The following is a 27,892-nucleotide window of genomic DNA, read 5'->3' on the forward strand; positions in this document are numbered from 1 at the left end:
GAGAAAGATGATTTTGAGATTGTGATGTTCTCTGATAAGAACAATAAGAAGGACAATGAGATGGATGATGATTAGATTGTTGATATTTAGAGAAGAAAGTTAGGTTTTTAGTTTTTTTTATATTAATTTGAGAATGGGGTGTTATTAAATTGGCAAAATATTTTATTTTTCTGAAGAAAAATGTTCCATTTTGTAGATAATGATTTTGTAGTTGGTTACTGTGCAGAGTAGAATAAGCCTAATTAGCTAGATTATTAAATTTTGCTTGAACTGTTACCAAATTTTGTTACTTTTTTGACTAAGACAGAACTCAGAGAAAAATTAATTTGATTATAAAAAAAAAAAAAATCTAATTAATGGCTGAAGCCAGCAAACAAGCAAAATCTACAGAAGTTTCTTCAGAATTAACTATAGTTCAGCATAGATAAAAACAATTTGTATTGTGGAAGGAGCAGCATCACAAGTTGTTTGTTACTTGGTGATTAACTACTGAAGCTGCTTAGTTGATTAAGAATAAGAAGCATGGTGACCCCAACTGAAAGACAAAGTAATGCTATTCTGATTTTTGGCCAAAATTTAATCAGGTGGCAGAGTATTCTAAAAGTACTTCAGAGATGATTTACAAGCATTGCCAAATCTTTCTCAGCTATTTAAGTTTTTCTTGAAATAGTACAAGTGGTCTGAAGAAGCATTTAACCAGTAAAGACTGTACAAAAACTGGTGATGAACAGGGTAACACTTTGATTAATATAATGGTAGATCATAAATTCTAATTTCCCAAATATAATGAATTTTAGTAATAGTTCTGGTGTCTTAGCAACAGTTTCTGAAGTGTTCTTGAACAGATTCAAATCTGCTTATTTCTAAATATAATTAAAATAATTTTCTCCAGTAGCTTGTGTGAACATTAATATTCTTGAATCTCTTATTTTATGCTATTAAGAATCCAGCATTCTGCACATTAATAACCATACTCAACTCTGTAATAGTATTACAGATACCCACACAAGAAACATTATATCAGATTATGAATGATATGTACAATCAGCTATTCTGAAATCTTCTCTTTAATCATGACCCAATAACCAAGGTATCTTTGATAATAAATAATTAAACAAGTCCCAATAATCTTGTCTTTATGGTAATTAATAATTATTACATTACAAAGAATTGGGAGTACTGTAAGCATTTACTGAGTTTTGAAAGTTTAGAGAGTGCTCATACTGGCAAGAATATGACAGAGATTCTTCAATAATTATTAGCAGCACAAAGGCTTAAGAATAATCTTCTTGTAATTACAAGTGATAATGCATCAAACAATAATACTATATGAGCACATCTTATACATCAGTTGAGGCCAGCATTGCAGCAGTTGAATAAGACAACTAATTGAAATATAGACAGTGAGACAATATTCTGTCTTGCTTATATAATTTAACTTGTGGTTTGAGAGCTGGTTTGCAATCTCAAGATTCAGCCAGATAATAATACTCTACTCACTATCTTTGATAAGAGCTCAATTACTGATGATCTAGCATCAACAGACATATTTGCAAATATTCTTAGAAAGATAACAAAATTTGGTAATAATCTTGATATACTTGAGTTAATTTACTAATCTTTACTTAACAATAGATTTATCTTGTTGCTAATGCAACCAATATCTTTCTCTAACTTGCTGCATGTTTTTGAGAATATCAACAAGAGAACCAGTGCAAGATAATCTAAGATGTTCACACAAGATGAAATTCTATTTATGAGATGTGTGTTCATATCTTGTTGCTTTGACAAGCTGTGGACTCATGGATTCAGAACTCATCATCAAAATACCAAAGACTTTGCTTATTGAACTATAACTGAAAGCAGATAGAGTATATAATTAGATTGTTGCAGTCATTCAGTTGATTTATCAAGATACTGTCCAAAACAACAGACTTAACAATTTATCTAGTATGGGCAATCTACAATTATCTTTTCCAGCATTTAGAAAGAGAGAAGGACAAGATCCAATAGTTGACAACAAGAGAGAACATTGAAAAAACTATCAACACTGCTAGCTTGAAATTCCAGAAATATTATAGTGATACTGGATATCCAAAGAATAAGCTGCTAGTTATAGTCATTGCTCTTCATTCATCATGCTGCATGAGAGCATATGATTCAGAGAATTGGACCAGTAATAAGCATGAAACATACCAACAATATATTTTGAGGTTTTACAAAAAACATTATAAGAAATATGAACAGTCAAGAGAAGTAATACTTAATATGAATAATGTATGTTTATTATAAGTATTATTCTGATTTTCTCTCTGCTAACTTTTCTAGAATATTAAGTAAATAATTTTTGAGAGACTCTATCAAAGACAAGCAAATTTCCAAAATGAAATGCAGTGATATTTAAATAATAAGAATTTGACATCATCTTGAGCTCCAATTCTGGAACAGTAAAGAATACTAAAGTCTGATTTTTCAACTGTTACTTGGATGGCAAGAGACATTCTAGCTGTATTTTTAACAGAGATTGGAGTAGAACAGATTTTCAATATTATTCAGAATACATGTTATTATTAATAATTGTGGCTCCATGCATCTATAATCAAGAAGATCATACTACTTAAACATGGAGACAAGGTGCATATGCTGGATGAAGCACTCATATTGCATGAGAAGTTGGCCAAGAAAGTTATTCAAGATAATCAAGATGATTAAGATACTCCAGAGATTGTACAGAAAAAGATTGCAAGCCTGCTAAATCCACTACTTAATTCAGACAAGAAACAGGAAATGCATTAATGTTATCAATAGATAGACTCAAGTAGCTAAAGCCTAATAGCTTGCAATATGATCCAATTATGCAAAGAGTGTTACCAAATTTTGTTACTTTTTTAAAGTTGAATAAATTGATAAAATTATGTTAGGACTGTTACCAAATTTTGTTATCTTTTGACAACATAAATAAAACCAGAATTTCCAGTTCCATTCTACACTTTACTGGTCTTGTTTCATATACAATATTGAAATCCTGGTCCTATCTCATTTTATCATGGCCAGGTCCCAGGCCTGTTCTATTAGCTAGATTTTGATCCCAGTTCCAATCTTATTCTGATTCCAGCTCCCATAGAACTGTCTCAATATGCTGTTAAACAACCCAGTCCTATTCTGTTGAGCTGAGCTTCAACCCAATCCTGTCCTTGGGACAGGAATTGGGATGGGAATCCAGGACCAGGACAGGAAATCCTGGAACTGGATACCACTCTACTTTTAATGTTGTGCTCTTGAGATAGTATAGAATCTGCTTGAATACCACCCAGCTTTCTCTATTAAATCTGCTGTTGAATCTCATCAGATAATTGACTGTAAATGCAATATCCAGTCTCATATACATAACTAAAAACTGTAGAAAGCCCAGGCCTTTTCTGTAATTTATAGATATAGTCTGCTCATCAACTTTATTTTTGAAAGTCTGATTTAGTGTAAATTTAATGCTTATTGCTTTCTTTATTAATATTTTAGAAGATTTACAGTTTTCCATTTCATATTCAGTTAGTAGATTCTCAATATACTATTTCTGGTTTACAAAAAGATCTTTATTTAGCTGCTTTTGAATCTATATATCTGGATAACAGTCTTGCTCTATAATCTTCTTAATTTCAAAGTGTTTCTGAAGCTTCTCAATAAGCTATTCTCTCTTAGCTTCATTGGATCCTATTATACAGCAGTCATTAATATGTAGAGTTAGGTAGATTTGCTTTGTCTTGTAGTACAGTAAGCTCATATTATATGAAAAGATCTGGAATTCTAGAGATTTCAAATAGTCAGTAGCTGCTTGATATTAAAGTCTAACAGCTTGCTTTAACTTATAGAGTTTCTGGTGTAAGAGCTCTACTAGATTACCCCACCCATGCTTGAATCCAGTAGATAGTTAAATATATACATACTTATTCTCTGGAAGAGTTACATTTAGAAAGACTGTCATAAAGTTAAAAACTCTGATTTTTTAGTTCTTGACTGTTGAAATAGCAAAAAAAACTCTTGTTGTAGATTTATCTAACAACTGTTGTGTAGATCTTCTTATAATAAATATCTTTTTGCTGTTTTAATTCATATACAACTCAATAAACTTTGAATTATACTGTGCTATTAGTGTTGTTAAGCTTTCTATCAAATACTTATTTGCCAGAGAGAATCTGTATTTGAGATTTCTTTTTAACTAGAATTCAGATGTCTTTCTCTTGTAACTTGAAGACTTTAACATCTAAAGTCTTCTTTCAATAAAGCTACTTTTCAGAGCATTTGGCTTCAGCAATAGATTTTAGTATGTCTATACACATGCTAAGTACTGAAAGCTCAGCTTTATTTGTCTCTTCTTTCTTTATAGTACATGAGAGAATTTCTTGCTCTTCACCCAGGAATATGAACTCTAAAGCCTCTAATTTGCTGTTTATAAGCTTCTTCATAATTTCCAGCTTCTTCTTTATAAGATAAGCTAGTAGCTTGTGTTGCCAGCTATTCAATGAATCTATATAATTATACTTCTCTGGAAGTTCAACATATTCAGCTTCAGTTAGCAAATTTATAGAAATTTAATCTAATTTCTTGTTAAATATAACATCTTACAAGATCATTATACTATTTATTTCTGAATTCCAAAGCATGTAGATGTGCATGTCACAATATTCTACAAATTTGATCTTCTTAAATCTAGATTAAAGCTTCAAGAATTTGTTCAAAATCTTTATGTAGATATTATATTCTTATCTATAGACCCATCTGCAATAGAGTTGGTGACTTATTCAGACTTTAAAGAGTGTCAACAGCTTTATGTTCTTGTATTTATATAGAGATACTGAGATAGGCAATAAATTTACTATTATAAAGACTGTAACAAGAGCTTCATTTCATAACTTATTAAATAGTTCTGAGTCTATAAGTATACTTCTTGTATACTTATAAAGAAGTTGTATTTCTCATTCACTTATTTCATCTTATTAAGATGTATATAAGTATATAATCTTCTGTTGTATACTCTTGCTTCTGTAGAATTCAGTCAGTTGTTGGCTTGTTAATTCAGGAGCTTTATCAGACAGTATAATGCTAATCTTTCATTTAATGAATGCTTCAATCATGTTAATTCAGTTCTTTAGAGTTTTTGAGGCTTCTACCTACTTCTTCAGAAGATAGATCTATCTGTATCATGTGGCATCATTTATTATAAGTAGGAAATGCTTCACTTCACTATAGCTTGAAGAATCAGAGTCTGTGAATAAAGTACAGCTATTATCTGCAATATTAATAAAAATTTTAGCTCCAGGCTTTATAGAACATGTTCTAGATTTAAATAGATTGCAAGCTTGCTCAGATTTAGTACAGATTTTACAGAACTCTAGCTTCTTTACTCTTTTTATTTACATTGCTATTCTCAGATCTCTAGCTAAAATAGCTATATTATAAGCATTGAGATGCCCCCAGTATTTGTGTCAATTAGTCATCATATTCTTCTTGATTTCTGATGTCTTTGCCAGATAATTCAGTGTTAAAAGCATATCATCTTTATTCTCTAGAGTTACTCTTACATAGCAGGGCTCTAGAAGTTTTATAGATACTGGAAATATATATGCTAGTAAATTGTGTATTCTAGGCATTTATAGAACTAGAATATTATCTTCATTAAGCACAGCTTTGAAGCTCTGCATTTTATTTGCTAATTCTAGTAGAAAGATATGTTCTCTATCAACATAGAGCTGTTCCACTATAAAGTCATCTCATATAAGTTTTCCAAAGCTTATGAGGTTAACCTGAAGGTCAGGCATAATTCTAACCTCTCTAATACTTAATTCTTCATTATCAGTCTGGATACTGGCTGTGCTAAATTTTCTGATGACTGATTTCAAATCATTTGCCATAAGTAGTTGTGTTGCATGGCTCTTCAGGTCCATTTGAACTAGATCTATATATGAGATTGTGTGGGATTCAGCTTCAGAGTCAAGAATTCATTTGTCTGTGAATTCACATACTTCTTTTATAGAGAAGGCTGCTTTATAAATCAAATAAATCTTATTCATTGCAACTGTAGTTATCTTCTTGCTTTTATGTTTAGAGTTTTTCTTACGCTTGTTAGGCTTTGAATTTATATTTTTATTAGATTTGCAAAATTTAGATAAATAGTTAAGTTTGTTATAGATATAGCAGTTCCAGTTTTGTAGTAAGCTCTTTTCTGAATTGGATTTGAAGTTCATATTCTTATAAGACTTTTAGAAATTCAAGCTTGTTATTGTATTTATATTTGGTCTTGTAGATCTATCTTTCTTCTCATCTTTCTTAGAGATTTAGTGAAGAATATTCTTTAGTATATCTTTTAAATTCTTCTTCAGTAGATTTGTTCTGCTCTGGCATGCCATATCAAATCAGTTCTGTATGAACTCTTTCCATCAAGGCATAATATTTGTCTTCAAAATATCATATAGAGTATAGTCAGATTGTTGAAACTCTAATCTCTCATATTTCTTATAAATTACTAGAAATCTCTCTATATAATTTCTTTCTGAGCCAGCAGATTGTGGTGTCATTCTTATTAAATCTGTATATAGGTTTTTCTGCTGTATCTCAGATCTTTCTTGAAAGACTATTTCTACAGCTTCCCAGAGTTTATAGATACTAAGATTATCTGATTTCTTAAAGTGCTTTCTGGCTTGTGCAGATATTATACTGTTAATTAGGCTGTATAGCTAATTATTCTGAATATTTCAGTATTGTAAAATTTTTAAGCACTCTGGCTGTAGTAAAATCTCTTGTTTTTCCAGAATAATCTTCTCAATACCCACTTGACAGACTATCTTTAGAATAGCTTTGCTCCACACTAGATAGTTACTGGCTCCAGCCAGAGTTATAGACTTCTTCACCATCTTTATAATCTTTATGAATTGAGTGATTACTCTGCTAATTCACATGTTTATATTTATAAGATTATCAATATATTCTTCTAGTTTCTTATCAGAGTTTATTTCTCAGTTCTCTTCTTCTTCTTATTAAGGTTCTTGCTTTAGATTCTTCTGCATCATTACAGGTGTATTTGCAGTGCTTGCTTAACTTAATAGAAGATTTACTTACTATGCCAGCTGTTGTACTATCTTTTATTATCTTTGTATTAACTTCTGTTACTTTTGTATTATCTTCTGTTGATTCAGTATTATTCTGCATAATATTTAAAGTTCCTCTTTTCTCTAGACTTCTGCTTACTATTTGGCAGGTTGCCTCTGAGCCTACTTAACTATCTAAGCTTGGTTTGAAATGTAAAGAGATTTATTAAAGTCTTTCAGTTAGGAGTTTGATGCTTCAGTTTGTCTGTATAATTTATCATGACTTTAGTATTGCCAGATACTCAATTTGCTTGCTAGATATATTAGCAGATGTTTTGCTTACTTTCTGATTGTATGCCAGAAAGCTACAGAGTTCAACTTACTCTTCAGCTCAGTACTAGAAAGCTACAGAGATTGCACATACAGAAGATGCCTATCTTAATATACACTCTCTCTTGTGCTTGTAAAATCTTATTATTCACAAGAATTATTCAGAGTGTTGCATTAGGAGAACTGGTTGTAGATCACATAGATTTTCCAAGAATTAGAGGTACAAAAGAGCTAAGTAGGTACAATGTCTGCAACTGATAGAAGGGAGTCATGCATAGAACATAGGGGTTCTCTAACTAGGAGACTGAATACTGAGGTTTTCATGATTCATGTAAATCATGTGATTCTTATATATTCAAAGTTGGGGTCATGTGAATACTTCTGAATATCCAATGTCATCTAATGCTTAGTTGGTCTAGATCTACATTTATAATACTATCCCCCCCAGAGATCTTGAACTCTGAGATATAAAGTCACTGAAGTGGTTTTTTGTATGTTGTTGCAGCTTCTCTGTTATTGGTAGAGTATTGTAGATTCTTGAACATGCAAGCTTCTGCATTACTACTAGTTGTCTATATAGATATTCTGTATGCATATCATCACCAGTTGCAGTAGATATTTTTTGTTGTAGGATGGTAATTATTTTATTACATACTCATTTCTTTGTTTGTTTGCTTGTCTGGTTGTTATATCATCTGTTGTCTGTTGTTATATTATCTATTAACAAGTCATGGGACTAGCAACTTTAGTATATTACAGTATGAATATAAATAGAGAGTTTCTGACCCTCTTCTTTCTTCTTTTTCTTCTGCTTTGTTTGGGTTCAGGCATCATTTCTTATTTATTTTATAACTTATCACAATGTTGTTATCAAAAAATCCTGTTGTGCATAACAAAAAAGATACTTTTCTGTGCTCTGTCTGTATTTACTCAATATTTATGAATTATCTGGATGAAGGCAAGTCTTGTCTATGGAACATCAAGAAGAAATCTTGTTCTTATTATTTAGAACATCAAATCTATATCTGTTGTGATGTAAGTGCATCTTTATTTATTCTTCTTGTTGTTCTGACATAGCTATAGATTTCAGAATCCACAATCAAACTAGTTTGTTGGCTCTTGTAACTTTAAGAAGAATACTATAGTTTTGATACAGCTAATCTGTGTCATCTGTACAACATCAAGTGTATGAGTATACTTGTGTGTGAATTTTATAGACTTGACTCAGAAGCTATTAAACATCACTACTGCCAGATCACTTTTGCTGTTAAAAAATCTTTCACAAAATGTTGTTGTTCTACCTTATGTTATGTAGCCAAGACCATGAATCTTGTATCTGAAATGAAATCTACTAAAGATATTCTGTCTGAGTTCTCTTGTTTGTCAAGTCCAGTTTATACTGTTCTCTTTTGAATTAAAAATAAAGTTACAAATATCTAAGTCTTGCTTGATTATCTTACAACTTGTTTAACAAGTAAAATCAAAGCTTTTTGAGACAGCACAGAAACCAGTCTTATAAATCTTCTGTACTATCTTACTTATTCTCAGACTAACTTCTACTTAAGCTAATCTCATATCTTCTATTAATTATTTAACTAATGTTGTTTGTTCTGATTTTTGAAGTATTGTAGAAATACTTTATTCTCTTTATAGTTCTTTATCTGTAATGTCTTTTTCTGTAACTGCATTTTCTGTTATAGTTCTGTCTGTTATTATATCAAATATATCTGCAACTTCTGAGTCTCACTTATCTATGGCTGGTTTGCCACTATTGTGATTGTATCTTAAATGCTCTTGTGATATATCTTCTTACTGTTAAATTGTTGATTTTGTAGGTGTATTGTAATCTTTATGTTTATTTTGTATCATGTCTATCTTTCTTTCTGTATGTAGGTTTATTTATCTTCTTATAATTATGTCTTTTCTTTAGATAATTCTTAAGAGTCTCTTGTGCATTTTTCAGATTTTTCTCAGATTCCTATATTGATTTCTCAATAGAAAATTCTTTCTACTTTACTAGATAATGTTTCTTGTGGTAGTGTGCTTTGTTGTTCAAGATTTCATCTACTTTCTACTTATAATGATTGTCTACTAGTACTGTGGGAGAATATGTTAATGTCTTACCCAATTTTGTGTAGTACAGTTTCAATAATGAGATATAGAAAACATTATGAATCTGATAGCTTGAAGAAAGCTTTGGTTGATATGTATTATTTTCTATAGTCTTTATTACTGAGAAAGATTCATAGTACTTGTCATCTAACTTCTTGCAAGAATGTATTGTTTGTAGGTTTCTTGATAACAATATTACTTCATCACCAGGTACATACACTTTATCTTGATATCTTTGATTATAGAACTGTGCTTGATTCTCTCTTGCTTTCATCAAACATTCTACCAGACTATTTCTTAACATGGAGATTATTCTCAGTCTTCTGTTGAATGTTGTCTGTATGTTATTATTATTATTAATTTACTTCTGAATCTTGTCTGATCTTCTAGGTTTGAAGCTGTACATTGCTTTAAACAGAGATATGTGCATTGTAAAGTGTTCTGATCTGTTGTATGCAAATTCTGCATACACAAGTTACTTCTCCCAATTATCTTGTCTATAACTATAATAGATATGGAGATATCTCTCTAAGATCTTGTTCAGTGCCTTTGTTTGGCTATCCATTTGTAAGTGAAATACTGTGCTAAGTTTTCATCTAACTTTTATATGAAAACATAGCTCTGACCAGTATTTACTTGTAAAAATAGATTTCTGATCTGAAACAATATTATTTGAAAATTCAAAGTTTTTAAATATTCTTCTTAACAGATAGTTCACCATTACTGATATGTTAATCTTCTTTCTACATGCAAGAAAATGTGCAAGCTTTGTAAATTAATTCACAATAATCAGAACTGTATTGTATGAATTCTTCTTCTCTTTACTCAGAGAGAGATCTATTTTAAAGTTTATGAATATTGAATGTCAGGAGCTACTAGATATTGACAATAATGTGATCAACTTATATAGTTTGTGTGTTGAAGTCTTCTCTTATAAGCAGGTTTGGCATTTGTGTATGTATGTCTGAATATCTTGTCTTATTAATTGCTAATTATATTTTTGCCAGAGCAAGACAACCATCTTTGCCATGCTAAAGTAATCTGTAAATAGATTATTATGGTAAACTTATATTAGTCTCTGCCTTAGAGTCAGATTGTTAAGAATATAGATCTTGCTACTCTTCATTAAAAGATCTTATTTGTCTATTTTCTACTCTGACTGCTGAGATTCTATCTCAGCAAATCTTGCTTGTACAGAGAGATTATCTTTCTGTGCTTCTAGCAGCAGATTCAATATGCTTACAGTTGATTTATTATAGATTTTTTCATCTTTCATCATTATGTTTGTATGTACAGGGAATCCAGAATCTTTTGTGATTTGTTTGTTGAGCCTCCCCAGCATCTCTGACTGGTGCTTTCTGAACTAACTTAATTATCTTGGTGTCACCAGATCTCTCCTGTGCCACCTCTGCCCTATTGCTTTAAATAGCATGAGCAGCATGTACTTAAATACCTTCTTTATTAAAGAAAGTTTCTTTAAATAGGTTCCACTCTGGAACACTATCCACATAACATTATTTGAGTGTATATATTAGCAGATCAATATCTTTTTCTAGTTTGATATAATCTGATTTTTATGATAATGCATCAGCTGGATTATACTTCTCAGAGTAGTAGATGATCTCAAAGTCATATACTCTGAGAATCTCTATCCATCTTACATATTATTATTATGCTATCTTGTTTATAGACTTTATAAATAAACAAAAATTTGCATGATTTGTAATAATTTCTACAGAATACTTCATTTCTTCTAAATACTGTTACTAATAAACAAACACTTGAACAATGGCCAGCATCTTCTTATTCAGCATGCTATAAGCTTATTGGGTCTGGTCAAACTTGAATAATTAGTAGATAACTGGGTGTTATCTGTCATCAAACAGCTGTAGCAATATCATGCTTGCAGCATGTTCTGAAGTGTCCATCTTCAGATGTATTCTACATTCTAGATTATAGTAATGGATGACAGATTCTTCAGAGAAGACTGTTTTCCACTTGTAAAATGCTTCTCTGACAGCAGATGTCAGAAGAAATAATTTGTTCTTTTACTTATTTTTATTATTTTTCAAGAGATCTGTTAATAGTGCCATAATAACTAAGTATCTTTATATGAATCTCTGATAGAAGTTTGTAAAACCTAGAAATATCTGAATATTATGGAAACTTTATAATAAGAGCTACTTTATAATTGTCTGTACCCACTTTGAGTCCATCTTAATATCTTTATTATCAATAATATATCTGAGGTATGAGATTGTTTATCTTTTGAAAATGCACTTAGCAAGCTTTGCAAATAACTGGTATTCTCTTAGATACTACATAACTAGTCTAACATGTTTCTTGTACTTTCCCTCTGAGGCAGAGAAAATAAGAATATTATCTAGATAAACTACACAGTATATATTAATCAGGCCTGCCAGTATTCTGTTGATATAGAACTTGAAGATTGCTGGTGTATTTGATAATTCAAAAAATATGACAAGATACTCAAAACTTTCAAACTTTGTACAAAATAGAGTCTTCTATTCATCTTCTTTTTTGATTCTAATCTAGTGGTAGGTGTCATGTAGATCTATCTTGGAAAAGTAGTGTACTCCCACCAACCAGCTTAATATCTTATCTATCAACAGCAAAGAGTAACAGCTCTTTACTTTAGCTGCATTAAGATCACAATAATCTATACAGAGTCTGAGTTCTTTATCAGTCTTGAGTACAAATAATACTGAAGCCCCTGCCAGACTTTATAACAGATATATTCAACTCTTGTATAACTTATTCTTGATATACTCTTATAGAATCTCTGTCTGCTTGAGTGATAGTCTATAGATTAGCATGTACAGAGACTTGCAGCTATCTTTAAGAATAATCAGATAACTAATCTTTATTAATTCTGGTAATTCTACTGCTTTTTCTTCTGAGAAAACATCTTTATAAAAGACATTAATTTCAACTGACCCTCTTGTTTGCATGCCCCCATCCGGCGAATCCTGAAGCGCATGGAGGCCATGTACACCCCCTGGGCCAACACGGGATACCAAGACGACGACATGTTTCTTAGCGCCTCACAGAGTTGAGCTAATGCAGTGAAGTAGCTCCGACCATGGTCAGTCAACCTGTGGCTCTGGCTCGGTATCGCCTTTGCTCCAGCATCTTAATGTAGCTAGAGAAGGCCTTTTGAGTCTTTCATACTGCTCTTCTGATTGTGGCAAGCTTACTTCCGGTCGTTCCACTAGCGTATGTATGTTGGTGAGACGCCATGCATATCTTGACATCTCGCATTCGCCCTAGCTCACCGCAGTCGAGGTATACTTCAAAGAGTTGGTGCTGGACTTTACGTGGCTGCTTTTTCCACCTATTGAGTAATGCGACAAGCAACTGCTCACCTTAAAGAGACTTAGTTTTATAAAAACAGTCTCTTCTTCCTCACTCTTTTCAAACAGATGCAAGTCTTCTGGAGACAACGAAGCCTTTCCAAACAAGATATTTCCTAACACAAACACGAACCTCGCTTTCTAAACTGAAGGTACTTGTTCTTCCAGGGCTTATTGATAGAGAATGACTAAGAGGAATAGACTCGGAAAAATGTGCAAAAGGGCTTACGATATTCAGACCGGTGCTTGTCGCCACAGGATTGAAACGCCTGGGAGTCTTGTGCCGGATGCTGATTGCAAGGGCTGTGGAATTGAAAAGGGTCGAAACGATAACATTGCCGCAACGACCTCGCATACTCCATGCGACGATTGTCAGCATAAAGGCCTCTGGGTCAAGAGAGCTGACGGAAAATGGTACGAGGCCGCCAAGGGGGCGCCTAAGCCGCTTCCTTCTTTTAGATATCCCTCCTGTCAGTCCTTCCTGCAAGGCTCAAGATTCTGCAGATCTAATAACCTTCCAGAATCGCTCGGCAAGATTCACTGTCTATGGACATTGTACGGCGAGTGTTGAGTGTTTGTTATCTGATGGACAGAGGTGGACAGGCGCTGAGTTGGAGATCAGGTGAAGGTCCGGGATATCTTTTTGGTTGTGTTTGTTTCGGGGTTCCGCGCCAGACCCATCACAATGGGTTCAAGAAGCGGCCCGCTAGAACTGAGTGGGCCGCGATGATTTAGCTTGAGTCTGCTGGTACAACAGGTTATCACTTGCAATGCTGAATACCGTCCTTATTCTTCGTGATATTATATCAAAATACACAGATGCCTGAATTTTTAATTAAGCTTTAGTAGACGTACTTTGTACAAGGTACTGAGATAGTGCTGGCAAAAACGGCATAGCGTGGAGTCTGGAGCAGCACCCCTGTTTGTCTCAATCTCTTTTCTTTTTCTCCTCTTCTCTCCGCCCAGCACACAGATGGACACTCCAACACTTTCGTTCTCTCGTCCTCTTGTCCTCTCGCCCTCCCAATATCAATCTCTCGCCTGCTACTCTACACAGCTGCGATTGAGATTACAAATTAACCGTCGCCATCTTCAGCATGGATACTGCCGAGAAACACAACTGGGTTGCCGGGGGTTCATATTCCAATATCCACCGCGTCACTCCGAGTATTGTGGTGAAGATTGTTCGTCCTAAGTTGAAAGAGGAGGGACTGGAGCATCCGTTCTTCAGGGAAATCTCTTTTTTCAAACGCATGAACGACCGCCAGGATCGATGTTTCCATATAGTTGAATGTTTCCTCACATTCCCTGACCATATTTTTCTATCCTATTGCCCGAACCAGACTGTCGGCCATCGATTACGTCCCCGCCAGGAGCGAGAGCCAGGGGTAAATGGCTTCCAAGGGCGTGTTAGTCGTGTGAAAGAATACGAGGATCCCGCTCTTGTCGCTCGATGGCTGCAACAACTAGGGTCAGCCCTTGAATACGTCGAGAAAATCGGCTTTTGTCATAATGACCTGCATGAGTTCAACTGTCTTCTTGACAAGGACTTCAATTTGAAGCTGACAGATTTTGGTCGTGCCACCACCATTGGACAGTTCCTTGAAGATACTATGCCTCCACGCGCCAGAATAATTGTCGCTGGTCCTTTGAAAGACACCTATGGTCTCTGCTCTGCTAGGACTGAGCAATTCGCGCTTGGATCTCTTCTATACTTTATGGTATACGGCCATGAACCCTACGAGGATACGGACCGAGAACTCAGTCGATCAGAATATGATCGCCGATTCGGCGAGATGGAGTTTCCAGAGCTAAACCGCCACGAGGTTTTTGACGAACTTATTTCTGCTTGTTGGCACGATGTCTATCCTACTATGGCTCTAGCAGCCTATGACTTCAAGCGCAAAACAAAAGACATCGCAGGCTCGATTCCACAATACGAGACCGTTGATCGCGCGAAGGAGATAAAGAGCTGTGAAGCCCTGATTCGAAAAGGGATACTTGGGCCTGAATTGGCACTTCGCTACCAACCATTCTGGTGGAAATGTCTCCATGCAGCGAAAAGCATGTTCTTTTGGAAGGCCTTGGCTGGTCTACCAAGGAGAATCTGGCTGTGGCTCTGGTTTTGATTGTCAAGAAAAAGAAATTCACTTCCTGCAGGAACTATATTTATCATTTCTCTCTCTTGGCCATCTTGTGGAGTATACTAGCATTGTAAAGATATTGCGCCATGTACTTATATTGCGACGATGATCAATCAACACTACAAACCAGGATTTGTCTTGTTTCATTGCAAGGACAGGATTGCATCGTGGTTGTAGTATGCTAAAAATACAGTCAGAAAAAGAGCAGTTAGAAAGAGGCGTTTAAAGGACTCTGATTTATGATTGGCCTGCCAATAGTGAGATACTGTTGGAAATTTCAGGTCAATCTCTATTCAATTTTATATGGCTGGAACATCCCCTTTTAACAACAGGCACTATACTAAATTAGGGTGCTTAATAATGGATCTGACCAATCACAGAGTCTAAACAACTTTTAATGTAAGAAAGGATTCTCTATATATAATATCATACACTCTGAGAACCTTAATCCATCTTACATATTATCATTGTGCCATCTTGTTTGTGAACTTCATAAATAAACAAAGATTTACATAGTCTGTAATAATCTTTACAAAATACATTATTCCTTCTAAGTACTATCATTAATAGACAAATGCTTGAACAATGACCAACATTTCTTTATCCAGCATATTATAGGCTTATTAAGCCTGATCAAACTTAAATAACCAGTAGACCTGAATGTCACTCATTATCAAACAGCTGTAGCAATATCATGCCTGCAGCATGTTCTGAAGCATTTATTTCCAGGTATATTCTACATTCTAAGTTATAGTGATAATGACAGATTGTTCAGAAAAAAGTATCTGTAATTTGTGAAATACTTACTATTATTATTATTATTATTATTTATCATAGTCTTATATAGTTAGTGATTACAAAGACTACTCAGCAGCTTATCTGTTAGAATTTAGTATACATTGTAAAAACTGAAAAAAGGAAAAATCAAAGTATTTCAAGATAATATAAGATGTTTCTTCTTCACAAAAGTTACATAACATATAGTACATAATATTAATTTCAAGAAAAAATAAAAATTCTTGTAGCAAAGTGATACAAATTAAAAAGAAATAATGTTAACATATTGTTAAAAAGCTGAATGTAGATTATGTGTGTTCTCCCTGAAGTTAAAGTACAAAAGAAGTAAGTGGGTTCAATGCCTGCAACTGATAAAAGAGAGTTATGTGTAGAATGTAGAGATCCTCTAACTAAGAGACTGAATACTGAGATTCCCACAATTCATGCAAATTATGTGATTCTTATATATTCAGAGTTGGGGTCACATGAGTATCTCTGAACATCTAATATTATTTAATGCTTGATTGATCTAGATCTATATTTATAACACTATTTTTCTCTCCAGAGATCTCAGACTTCAAAACATAAAGTTACTAAAGTGGTTTTTCATACATTATTATTGTAGCTTCTTTGTCATTGGTAAAGTATTGTAGATTCTTAAATGTACAAGGTTTTGCATTTCTACTACTTGTCTATATAGATATCTTACATGTATCTTACTACTAGTTGCAGTAAATTCTTTATTATAAAATATTAATTATCTTATTATAAAAGTCCAGCATTTCATCACATACTTATTTCTTTATTTGTTTGCTTGTCTGGTTACTATATTAATTATTGTCTGTTGTTATATTATTTATCAACAAATTATAAAACTAATAATTTTAGTGCATTATAATGCAGATATAAATAGAGAGTGTTTCACTCTTATTCTTCTTCTTTTCTTTTGCTATATCTTAATGCAAGTATTATTGTTTCTTTTGATTTTCAGTTTATTAGTATATTATTGTCAAAAGATTCTGTTCTTAATAATAAAGAAAATGTGCTTTGCTACTCTATTTGTATATACTTGATATTTATAGATTATTTAGATAAAGCTGAATCTTGTGTATGAGATGCTGAGAAGAAATTCTGTACTTATTACTTAGAATATCAAATCTATATCTGTTGTAATATAAGTATGTCTTTATTTATTGTTCTTGTTATTCTGATATAGCTATAAATTTTAAAGTTCATAATTAAAGTTATTTATACACTTCAATATCTTTAAGAGAAGTATTATAGTTTTGATACTGCTGATTCACATCATTCTTACAATATAAAATGTATAAGCATACTCATGCAAGAGTTTTGTGAACTTGACTTCAGAGCTGCAAAATATTATTATTGCTAAATCATTTCTGTTTTCAAAAAATCTTCTTCAAAATATTGTTGTTCTATCTTATATTATAAATTTAAGACTGTAAATCTTTTCAAAATCAAATCTATTAAAAATAGTTTGTCTGAGTTTCTTTATTTATTAATCTTAGTTTGTACTATCTTGTCTTGAGTTAAAAATAAAATTGAAAATATTCATGCTTTTGTGATTTGAGAATTAGATTGCCTGGGTCCTCTGAACTAAAGAAAATTGAGCTATTTACATATATATGCCTGTAGAGTGATGTCAGAAGACATTGAAATCAATTGAATTTTGTAGACTCTGATAGAGTGTAACTAAGAGAAGAAATGTACTATACAGTATAATGTAGACATAAGAGAACCACATTCTCCCTCATCTAATTGAACTTGGTTCTTCAAGATCTATTAAATATAGCTTGATAGTGATAGATGTGTTAGAAAGATTCTGATAGAAAGAAGTTTATAGAGAATTAATATGTGCATATGATTATTAATAAGACTTATCAATAAGTATTATTGTAGGTGTTGCTGTTGCTTAGTGAGAAAATTTTTCCATCTGATAACATGTGTGAGATATCAACAACATTCTCTCTCTTTTTCTTTTTTTCTTTTTTGTTTCTCTTTTCTTGTTGCATTCTCTTTTTTTTGCTTTGTTTGTTGTTGTTGTTGTGTATATTATTGTGATTCTATATTTCTTCTTAACCATAGAAGTTTCAATTGTTACTGTATGAACTTCTTATAGTGTCTTCTCTTTCTCTTGTATCTTCACTAATGAAAATAAACAGAAATTATCAAAACCTATAATAAAAAATGCTATGGCAGACCAGCCATCTACTCTCTTGCATGCAATGCTAGCTTCTATAGAAGTGAAAACTTTCTCAACAACAAAGTGCAAGCATAAGTTCAAGCATTGCTAATTAAAGTCTCATGATGAGTTTCTATCTAGCCCTTTTTTGTTATTGTTATCTTGTGGTTCCCTTATATATATATTGTACTGTATAGTATGTTTCTTTTCTTAGTTATGCTCTATCAGGGTCTACAAACTCTGATAGATTCCAATATCTTCTGACATTGGCCTACAGTTATGTATATGTAGATAGCTCAGTTCTCTTTAGTTCAGAGGACTCAGGCAATCTAATTCTCAGACCACATTTGGTAGTATGTCAAGAGACTACTTTTCTATCAGACACATATCTTCACAATACATTTCTGACAGGGTGGTCAAGATCTTGTTCTTTGATTTGAGAATTAATATGTAATCAACTTTAGTTATTCTCTAATACAAAATATGTAGATGTCTAATAAAGGTTCATTATGAAAATCTGCATCTTCAATTGAGCTCTACAAGAGTATCTCTTTACAAGATAAATACCTGCCTTCTTTCTTTTGAATATTCATTTATCAGAAAACAATACTATTGTTTATAATAGCTTTATAATTCTTGATATCTTTACAAAACTTATCTGTTGTTATTCTTTTATAAATCTCACCATGGCAAATCTCAACTAAAATCTCTCAATTTCTATCTTTATATTGTGTGTGATTGGGAACCTCTCTGGATCCTTTAGGGTTTTGAAGAGTATCAAAGGGCTTAAAAAAAGGAACAACAAATTGGAGATAGTAATTAATAGTTCAATAGTACTCTGGTTAAGTAAGCAGTCTTGCTCTGATAATAAAGAGTTTCTGTGCAGGTATATCAGAGTCAGAGTAAGACTATTATATCTTCTCAAGAGTAGCAGAATCAGATACAATTATACAGTATTACAAGACTTCAATAGTATGGAAAGTAACCAAGATATAAAAGTATCTGATTCAAAGATATCTATAAGATAGATAAGGAAATTAATCATGATGAACAAGTTCATCAGATCTCTAGTAATAAGTGTTCTTATATATATAATGCTTCTGGTGATAGTTCTGCTAAGCTATTTTATTTATTCTATTGCAGTATGCTTGCTATGTCCTCTAATCAGTTCTATTACACTTAGTATAATTGCTCTTCTTATCAGTTCTATTGCTGATTATATGACTTTCTGTTCTAAAATTTCTTCTTAATAGTCTGTGACTCTGTCTTGTCAGATCTTTTCTAATTATTCTGTATCTTTAGCTGCTGTACTGCAAGATTTATAACATCATCTTCTTTTACAGTATATTGTTCCCAACTGCTCTGCTTCTTGTTTCTGAGATATAAAAGAGTAACTTTTTATTCTTTTTTAAACTTCTGAATTTTTCTCTTGTTTTCTTGTTTTTAATGAGTATCTGTGAGGATTGTACGTGTGGATCAGTGTGACAATGAATCTCTAGAAGGAATATACATGGAAAAGAGTATGCAAGGTAAAAGATCTGTATTCTGGCAACTATGTATAACTTGTAAACAAGATTGCCACTGGCTCCCAGCAAGGGGTTCATGCAGTGACAGCCTTTTATGTATGCTTAGAAGCATGTGACTTAGTGCCTTGTAAGAACACATGCAGCTCCCAGCAGCTTGCAAGCTGAGGCCTCTGGCCCTTGCAGGTGCTGTTTGTTCATGTAAAAGGTTCGCGGTGAATCCTTACAGTATCTTCATGATTCTCTTTCACTATATTGTCTGCTTCTAATATTTTCAAGAATAATCTTCTTTTTATTATTAAGTAATTCAGATTTGTTATGCTCTCTCTCTGCTCTTGATATTTTTCACTAGATAAGACTTGTCTAAAGTCAAGTTATTCATTCTTCTTGATGTAGTGAGTGTGTTTATACTGGTTATTGTTGTGTTTATAATAATGATTTCTCCACTGCCAACTGACAAAAGTTATTTAAGACTCAGAATAAGCTTAAGTATACTAAGTAAGAAACTCTCTCTTGTCTTCTTTATCTTTAAAAGCAGAAAAGTTACTCTGTAATTAAGTTAGTAAATTTCTTAAGTCCAAATTAAAGTCTATAAAAGATCTGGAACATCTTAAGAAGAAAGAACAGAAAAGAGTAGCTGAGCAGATAAAGATTCAAAACTTACTTACTTTATTAAATAATTTTTCTTTCTTAAGTTCTCTTTCCAGTTGTTTCTGATTTATTTATTAATGCTTTGTTGAGTAAGAATATTGTTAATAATATGTCTCAATAATTATTTGAGTGTTTCTGAGATTTTCTATTGACTTTCAAATGTTTTCTGAGGTATTGTACTCTTTTTATTTTACTAAGTAGTAAAGTTTTCTGCTGATCTTCTGATAATCTAGTATCTGTTCAACTTTGTATTCTTGTTCTTTGTTAATCTCTGTGGGCATTTCTTTGGCATGTAGCAGTGCTCTTTCCAATAATAAGATATGAAATATTGGGTGTATTCTGTTAGGTGAACTGGTTGTAGGTCACATAGGTTTTCCCAGGATTAGGGATACAAAAGAGCTAAGTAGATATGATGCCTGCAACTGATGGGAGAGAGTCATGCATAAAACATAGGGATTCCCTCACTCAGAGACTGAATGCTGGGGTTCCCACAATCCATGTGAATCATGTGATTCTTATATGTTCAGCATTGGGGTCATATAAATACCCCTGAACATCCAATGTTGTCTGATGCTTGGTTGGTCTAGGTCTACATTTGTAACACTATCCCCCCCTCCAGAGACCTCAGACTCCAAGGTATAGGGCCACCAAAGTGGTTTTTTCATACATTGTTGTAGCTCCTCTATCATTGGTGGAGCATTATAGGTTCTTGGATGTGTAAGCTTCTGCATTACTCACTGCTTGTCTATATAGACATCCTGCATGTGTATTGCTGCTGGTTGCAGTAGACATTCTTTGTTGTAGGACAGCAATTATTTTATTATGAAAGTCCAGTGTTTTGTCATGTACTTGTTTCTTTGTTTGTTTGCTTGTCTGATTGCTATATTGTCTGTTGTCTGTTATCATATTGTTTATCAACAAGTTGTGGAACTAGCAATCTTGATACATTATGATAGGTATAAATAAAGAGTTTCTGGCCCTCTTCTTTCTTCTTTTCTTCTGCTTTGTTTGGGCTCAGATATCATTTCTTGTTCATTTTATAACTTGTCATAATGTTGTTGTTGAAAGACCCTGTTGCACACAACAAAGAAGACACTCTTCCATGCTCCATCTGTATTTACTTGATATTCATGGACTGCCTGGATTAAGATAAGCCTTGTCTATAGAATGCTAAGAAGGAATCTTGTTCTCATTATTTAGAATGTCAAATCTGTATCTGTTATAATGTAAGTATGTCTTTGTCTGTTCTTCTTGTTGTTCTGACATGGCTGTAGGTTCCAGAATCTGCTGTCAAACTAGTTTGTTGGCTCTTGCAACTTTAAGAAGAATATCATAGTTTTGACACAGCTGATCTGTGTTGTCTATACAATGTCAAGTGCATGAGTATACTCATGTGTGAATTTTGTGGGCTTGACTCAGAAGCTGCTAAATATTGCTGCTGCCAGACCACTTCTACTGTTGAAGAATCTTTTATGAAACATTGTTGTTCTGTCTCATATCATGTAGCCAAGACTGTGGATCTTGTGTTCAAGATGGAATCTACCAAAGACAGTCTGTCTGAGTTCTCTTGTTTGTCAAGCCCAGTTTGTACTGTTCTCTCTCAGATAGAAAATAAAGTTGCAAATATCTGAGTCTTGCTTAACCATCTTACAACTTGTTTAATAAGTGGAATCAAAGCTCTTCAAGACAGCATGAAAACTGATCTTGTAGATCTTCTGTACCATCTTACTTGTTCTCAGACTAACTTCTGCTTAGGCCAACCTCACATCTTCTATTGATTATCTAACTGATGTTGTTTCTTCTGGTTTTTGAAGTATTGTAGAAACACTTCATTCTCTTTATACTTCTTTATCTGTAATGTCTTTCTCTGTGACTGTGTCTTCTGTTGTGGTCTTGTCTGTTATTATACCAAACATACCTGCAACTCCCAAGCCTCACTCATCTATAGCCAGTTTGCCACCATCACAGCCACATCTCAGGCACCCTCACAGTACACCTTCTCACTGTTAAATTCTTGATTTCATAGGCATATTGTGGTCTTTATATTTGTTTCATGTCATGTTTATCTTTCTTTCTGTATGTAGATTCATTTATCTTCTTGTAATTTTGTCTTTTCTTTAGGTAATCCTTAAGGGTTTCTTGTGCATTTTTGAGATTTTCCTCAGGTTCCCACATTGATTTCTCAATAGGAAATTCTTTCCACTTCACTAGGTAACATCTCTTGCAGTAGCATGCTTTGTCATCCAAGATTTTGTCTACTTCCCACTTATGATAGTTGTCTACCAGTACTGTGGGAGAACACATTGGCACCTCATCTATTCTCATGTAGTATGATTCCAACAATGAGACATGGAAAACATTGTGGATCTGATAGCTTGGAGGGAGCTTCAGTCAATATGCATTATTTTCTATGATCTCTATCACTGAGAAAGATCCATAGTACTTGTTGTCTAACTTCTTGCAAGGATGTATTGTTTATAGATTTCTTGATAACAACATCACTTCATCACCAGGTGCATACACTTTATCTTGATATCTTCAGTTATAGAACCATGCTTGGTCCTCTTTTGCTTTTATCAAACATTCTATCAGACTATCTCTTAACACAGAGATCATCCTCAGTCTTTTATTGGATGCTGTCTGTGCATCATTATCATTATTAATCAACTTCTGGATCTCATCTGGTCCTCTAGGTTCAAAGCTGTATATTGCTTTAAACAGGGACATGTGTGTTGTGGAGTGTTCTGACCTGTTGTATGCAAATTCTGCATACACAAGCCACTCCTCCCAGTTGTCTTGCCTATGGCTACAATAGACATGAAGATATCCCTCCAAAATCTTGTTCAGTATCTCTGTTTGGCTGTCTGTTTGTGGGTGGAATGCCATGCTAAGTTTTTGTCTAACTTTCATGTGAAAACATAGCTCTGACCAGGATTCACTTGTGAAAACAGATCCCTGGTCTGAAATAATATTATTTGGAAATCTGAAGTCTTTAAATACTCTTCTGAACAGAAGATTTGCCATCTCTGGTGTGTTAATCTTCTTTCTACACACAAGAAAACATGCAAGCTTTGTAAATCAATCCACAACAACCAGGACTGCATCATATGGGTTCCTCTTCTCTCCACTTGGAGGGAGGTCTGTTATAAAGTCCATGGATATTGAACACCAGAGACCACTGGGTGTCAGCAATGATACAAGCAACCCATATGATTTGTGCATTGGAGTCTTCCCTTGTTGACAGGTTTGGCATTTGTATATGTACATCTGGATATCTTGTCTCATTAATTACTAATTGTATTTTCACTGGAGCAAGATAAACATCTTTGCTACACCAAAGTGACCTGCAAATAGGTCATCATGGTGGACTTATAGTAGTTTCTGCCTTAGAGCCAGATTGTTAGAGATGTAGATCTTGCTGCTCTTTGTCAAAAGATCTCATTTATCTATTTTCCACTCTGACTGCTGAGATTCTGCCTTGGTGAATCTTGCTTGTACAGAGGGATTATCTCTCTGTGCTTCTAGCAGCAGATCCAACACACTCACAGTTGGTTTATTATAGGTCTTTTCATTTTTCATCACCATGTTCATGCACATACAGGGAATCCAGGATCTCCTGCAATTCCTTCATTAAGCCTCTCCAGCATCTTTGGCTGGTGCTCTCTGGACTGACTCAACCATCTTGGTGCCACCAGGTCTCCCCTGCATCACCTCTACCCCACTGCTTTGGACAGCATGAGCAGCACATACTTAAATATCTTCTTCATCAAAGAAAGTTTCTTCAAATGGGTTCCACTCTGGAACATTATCCACATAATGTTGTTTGAGCATATACATCAGCAGACCAATATCTTCTTCTAGTTTGACATAATCTGGTCTTTGTGATAATGTGTTGGCTGAGTTATGCTTCCCAGAACAGTAGAGAATCTCAAAGTCATATGCTCTGAGAACCTCTATCCACCTTACATGTTGTTATTGTGCCACCTTGTTTGTGGACTTTATAAATGAACAAAGATTTGCATGGTCTGTGATAATCTCTACAGAGTACTTCATTTCTTTTAAGTACTGTCATTAATGAACAAATGCTTGGATGATGGCCAACATCTTCTTATTCAGTGTGCCATAGACTTGTTGGGTCTGGTCAAACTTGAATGACCAGTAGGTAACTGGATATCACTTATTTTTGAACAGCTGTAGCAATATTGTATCTGCAGCATGTTCCAAAGCATCTGTCTCCAGATGTATTCTATATTCTGGATTATAGTGCTGGATGACAGGCTCTCTGAAGAAGACCACCTGCAACTCATGAAATACTTTCCTGGCAGCAGGCATCAGAAGAAAAGATTCTTTCTTTCTTCTCTTTTTACTGCTCTTCAAGAGGTCTGTTAACAGCATTATAATAACTGAGTACTTTCATATGAACCTCTAATAGAAGTTCACAAAACCCAGAAATATCTGGATATCATGGAAACTTTATGGCAAGAGCCACTCTGTGATTGTCTGTACCTGCTTTGGGTCCATCTTAATACCTTTGTTATTAATGATATATTCAAGGTATAAGATCATTTGCCTTTTGAAAGCACACTTAGCAAGCTTTGCAAACAACTGATATTCTCTTAGATGCTTCATAACTAGTCTAATGTGTTTCTTGTACTCTCCCTCTGAGACTGAGAAAATAAGAATATCATCTAGATAAACTACACAGCATATGTCAACCAGGCCTGCCAGTGCCCTATTGATATAGGACTGGAAGATCACTGGTGCATTTGACAACTCAAAAGGCATGACAAGATACTCAAAACTTTCAAACTTTGTATGAAATGTGGTCTTCCATTCATCTTCTTCTTTGATTCTAATCCAGTGGTAGGCATCATGTAGATCTACCTTGGAAAAGTAGTGTGCTCCTGCCAACCAGCTTAATATCTTGTCTATCAACAGCAAGGGGTAACAGTCCTTCATTGTGATTGTGTTAAGACCATGATAATTGACACAGAGCCTGAGTCCTCCATCAGCTTTGGGTGCAAACAACACTGAAGCCTCTGCTGGACTTTGTGATGGACATATCCAACTCTTGCATAACTTGTTCTTGATGTACTCTCATAGGACCTCTGTCTGCTTGAGCAATAGTTTATAGATTGGCATGTACAGAGGCTTACAGCTGTTTTTAAGGATAATTGAGTGACTGATCTTTATTAATTCCAGCAACTCTGCTGCTTTTTCTTCTGAGAAAACATCTTTATAGTCCCTCAACCACTCAGGTACTTCTGTCAGAACTTGATTGTTGTCTGATGTGAAAATGATATAAGAGGGTTTGTTCTTGATGCACACTGCTTGAAGAAATCTACCTGCATTCAGGAGTTCCACTGTTTTCTCTGAGAGTTGGTAACACCACATCTTGTTCTTTCAGTCTATGTCCAGATTGAAATCTTCTAACCATGGCATGCCTAGAACTATATTCACATCAACCATGTTGATCACTGTGAATGTATGTTTTACCATCTTTGTGGTTCCCATGGAGTCTGTTATAGTGAGTTGGGTCTTGTAGGTGCTGTACTAATCAGCCTCAGCTCTGTTCAATATCTCAATAACTCCCATAGGTGTCTCTGGTTGATTCCAGTCCAATTGGGACACTAGTTTGTAGAAGATACTGTTCACTATGGTACCTGAGTTCAACAGTGCAGCTTGCTCTGTAAGATTATCTGATGGTGTAGTCAGTGTGGCCAACAGGCACATACTGCACCTGCTTGCCTTCTCTATTAGGTTAACACTCTGTCTTTCTAATGTTTGACCTGGGTCTTGCATGGGTTTTGTGGCTCTAGCCTTCACCTAATTCTTGTTATTTTTGTCTGTCTGCTGGAACTTGTTGGAGCTGTTTGTACAGAACTTTGCTCTATGGCCTGATTGACCACATCTTAGGCAGAGCTCTTTATTTATTTGTTATTTGTGTTTCTTTTCTGACATTTTTGAAAGTGGTTTCACTGGTGTCTTCTTTGTTTGTGGATAATCTTCTTTGTTGTCTTGTTAGGATACACCTTTTTCTTAAGAGATTGAGATTTTCTGTTTCTTCTTATTTTGGTCCTTGTCCCACTGACTTTGCTTCTTCTTTTCTAGAATGGACTCAATGAGTGTTGCTTGTTCTTGTAATTTCACAACCATTTTTAGTTGGTGTTGCAGTTTATCCAGTTCAGCCTGGATGATTGGTCTGAGCTTCATCTATAGAAAGGGTACACAAAAGAATTCATCTGGTAAACTGTCCAGGTCCTGTTTGAGTTCAACAATGTACATGAAAAATAAGAGTATGGGTTGGTTCTCTTGTTGGACAGCATCATGATAATACTGTATTATGTCTTGACTACAAGTTATCTCAGGTTCAACATTATTCTTACACCACATCTTGAATTTGTTCCATAACATGAATAGTTGTTCTCCCTCTATTCCCAACATCTGCCAATGCATCTGGAGTTTGTCACAAAAATAGCTGGATGCTCAATCAATCCTGACTACATCTGGTGCCTTTTGTAATGATTTCCTCAGGTGAAACTGCTGTCTTATTGAAGCTAACCACAATTTGCACTCATCAAGTGATTTGCCATGGTAGTAAGATGCTTTTAGTGGCTTCACATCATCAAAATCATCTGACTCCTCTATTGATCTTGTGTGTAAGAGGAACTCTAAAGAAAAATTGTCATTCACTATTCTCTGTTTGTATTCTATCTGCTTCTGCAGTCTGCATATCTTATTTTGTTCACATATGTCTGCTAGATTCTTTTGCAGACATGTCTTCTTTTCTTCAAAGGTCTCCTCCCTTCAGGTTTCATCTAATGTATTGAGGAGTGTACCTCCATTGCCCATATCATCTGCTGGTGTCTCACTGGTGGTGGTTCCACTGCTACCAGCACCTTCATCAATGTTTATCTTCTTCACATTGATGTCTACCTCTGTCAGGTCCACAACATGGAGTGTTGTTGTGGTTTATCTTGTGAATCTTAGTGGCATCATACCAACTTAGGCAATCATATGTCAGAGTGTTCAGAATATTAGGTGAACTGGTTGTAGATCATGTAGATTTTCTCAGAATTAGGGATACAAAAGAGCTAAGTAGATACAATGCCTGCAACTGATGAAAGAGAGTCATGTGTAAAATGTAGGGGTTCTCTCACTCAGAGACTGAATGCTGGGGTTCTCATGATCTATGCAAATTGTGTGATCCTTATACATTCAGTGTTGGGGTCATGTGAATACCTCTGAACATCCAACATCATCCAATACTTGGTTGGTCTAGGTCTACATTCATAACATATTCTCATCTTCTTGAGTAGCTGGAGTTTGCAGTTGACTTTTCTAATCTGCTTTGTGATTTTATACAGTTCTAATTTTTTGAAATTAAGTTTTTTGCTTGGTTGTTTGGTTTTGATATTCTGTTAAATTAGAAATACTTTTTCTCTCTCTTTCAGAGTTGGTATCTTCTGGTATCTTTTGTTATAGTACTGTTTTATTCTCTTGTTTGGGAATTTGATGTTCAGTTTTATCTAGTTCTGTAGTTCTTGTAGTTATGTTGCTGTGAGTTCTGCTTTTTAAGTTTTTTGTTGTGTAATTCTTGATTGTTTCTGTATTTCTGGTTTTCTGCTGTAGTTCATGTAGAATGATGTCTTCTCTGTAGTAGTGTTCTTTGCTTTATTGTATACTAATTGTGCTATAA

General features: G+C 34.1%; 1 protein-coding gene across 1 annotated transcript; it reads left to right on the forward strand.

Annotated features, from left to right (window-relative positions):
* The first annotated feature begins 13,872 nt into the window (after positions 1–13,872).
* D8B26_007027 (uncharacterized protein) lies at positions 13,873–15,301 on the forward strand. Its single transcript, XM_003071891.2, has one exon. The coding sequence runs from the start codon at positions 13,993–13,995 to the stop codon at positions 15,022–15,024; it is 1,032 nt and encodes a 343-aa protein (XP_003071937.2). The 5' UTR covers positions 13,873–13,992; the 3' UTR covers positions 15,025–15,301.
* The last annotated feature ends 12,591 nt before the right edge of the window (positions 15,302–27,892 follow it).

This window comes from Coccidioides posadasii, chromosome 4, assembly GCF_018416015.2.
Source record: "Coccidioides posadasii str. Silveira chromosome 4, complete sequence".
NCBI lineage: Eukaryota > Fungi > Ascomycota > Eurotiomycetes > Onygenales > Onygenaceae > Coccidioides > Coccidioides posadasii.

Bases quoted from the DNA above. Each gene is read 5' to 3' on its own strand.
- D8B26_007027 (XM_003071891.2), top strand. From the start codon at position 13,993: ATGGATACTGCCGAGAAACACAACTGGGTTGCCGGGGGTTCATATTCC.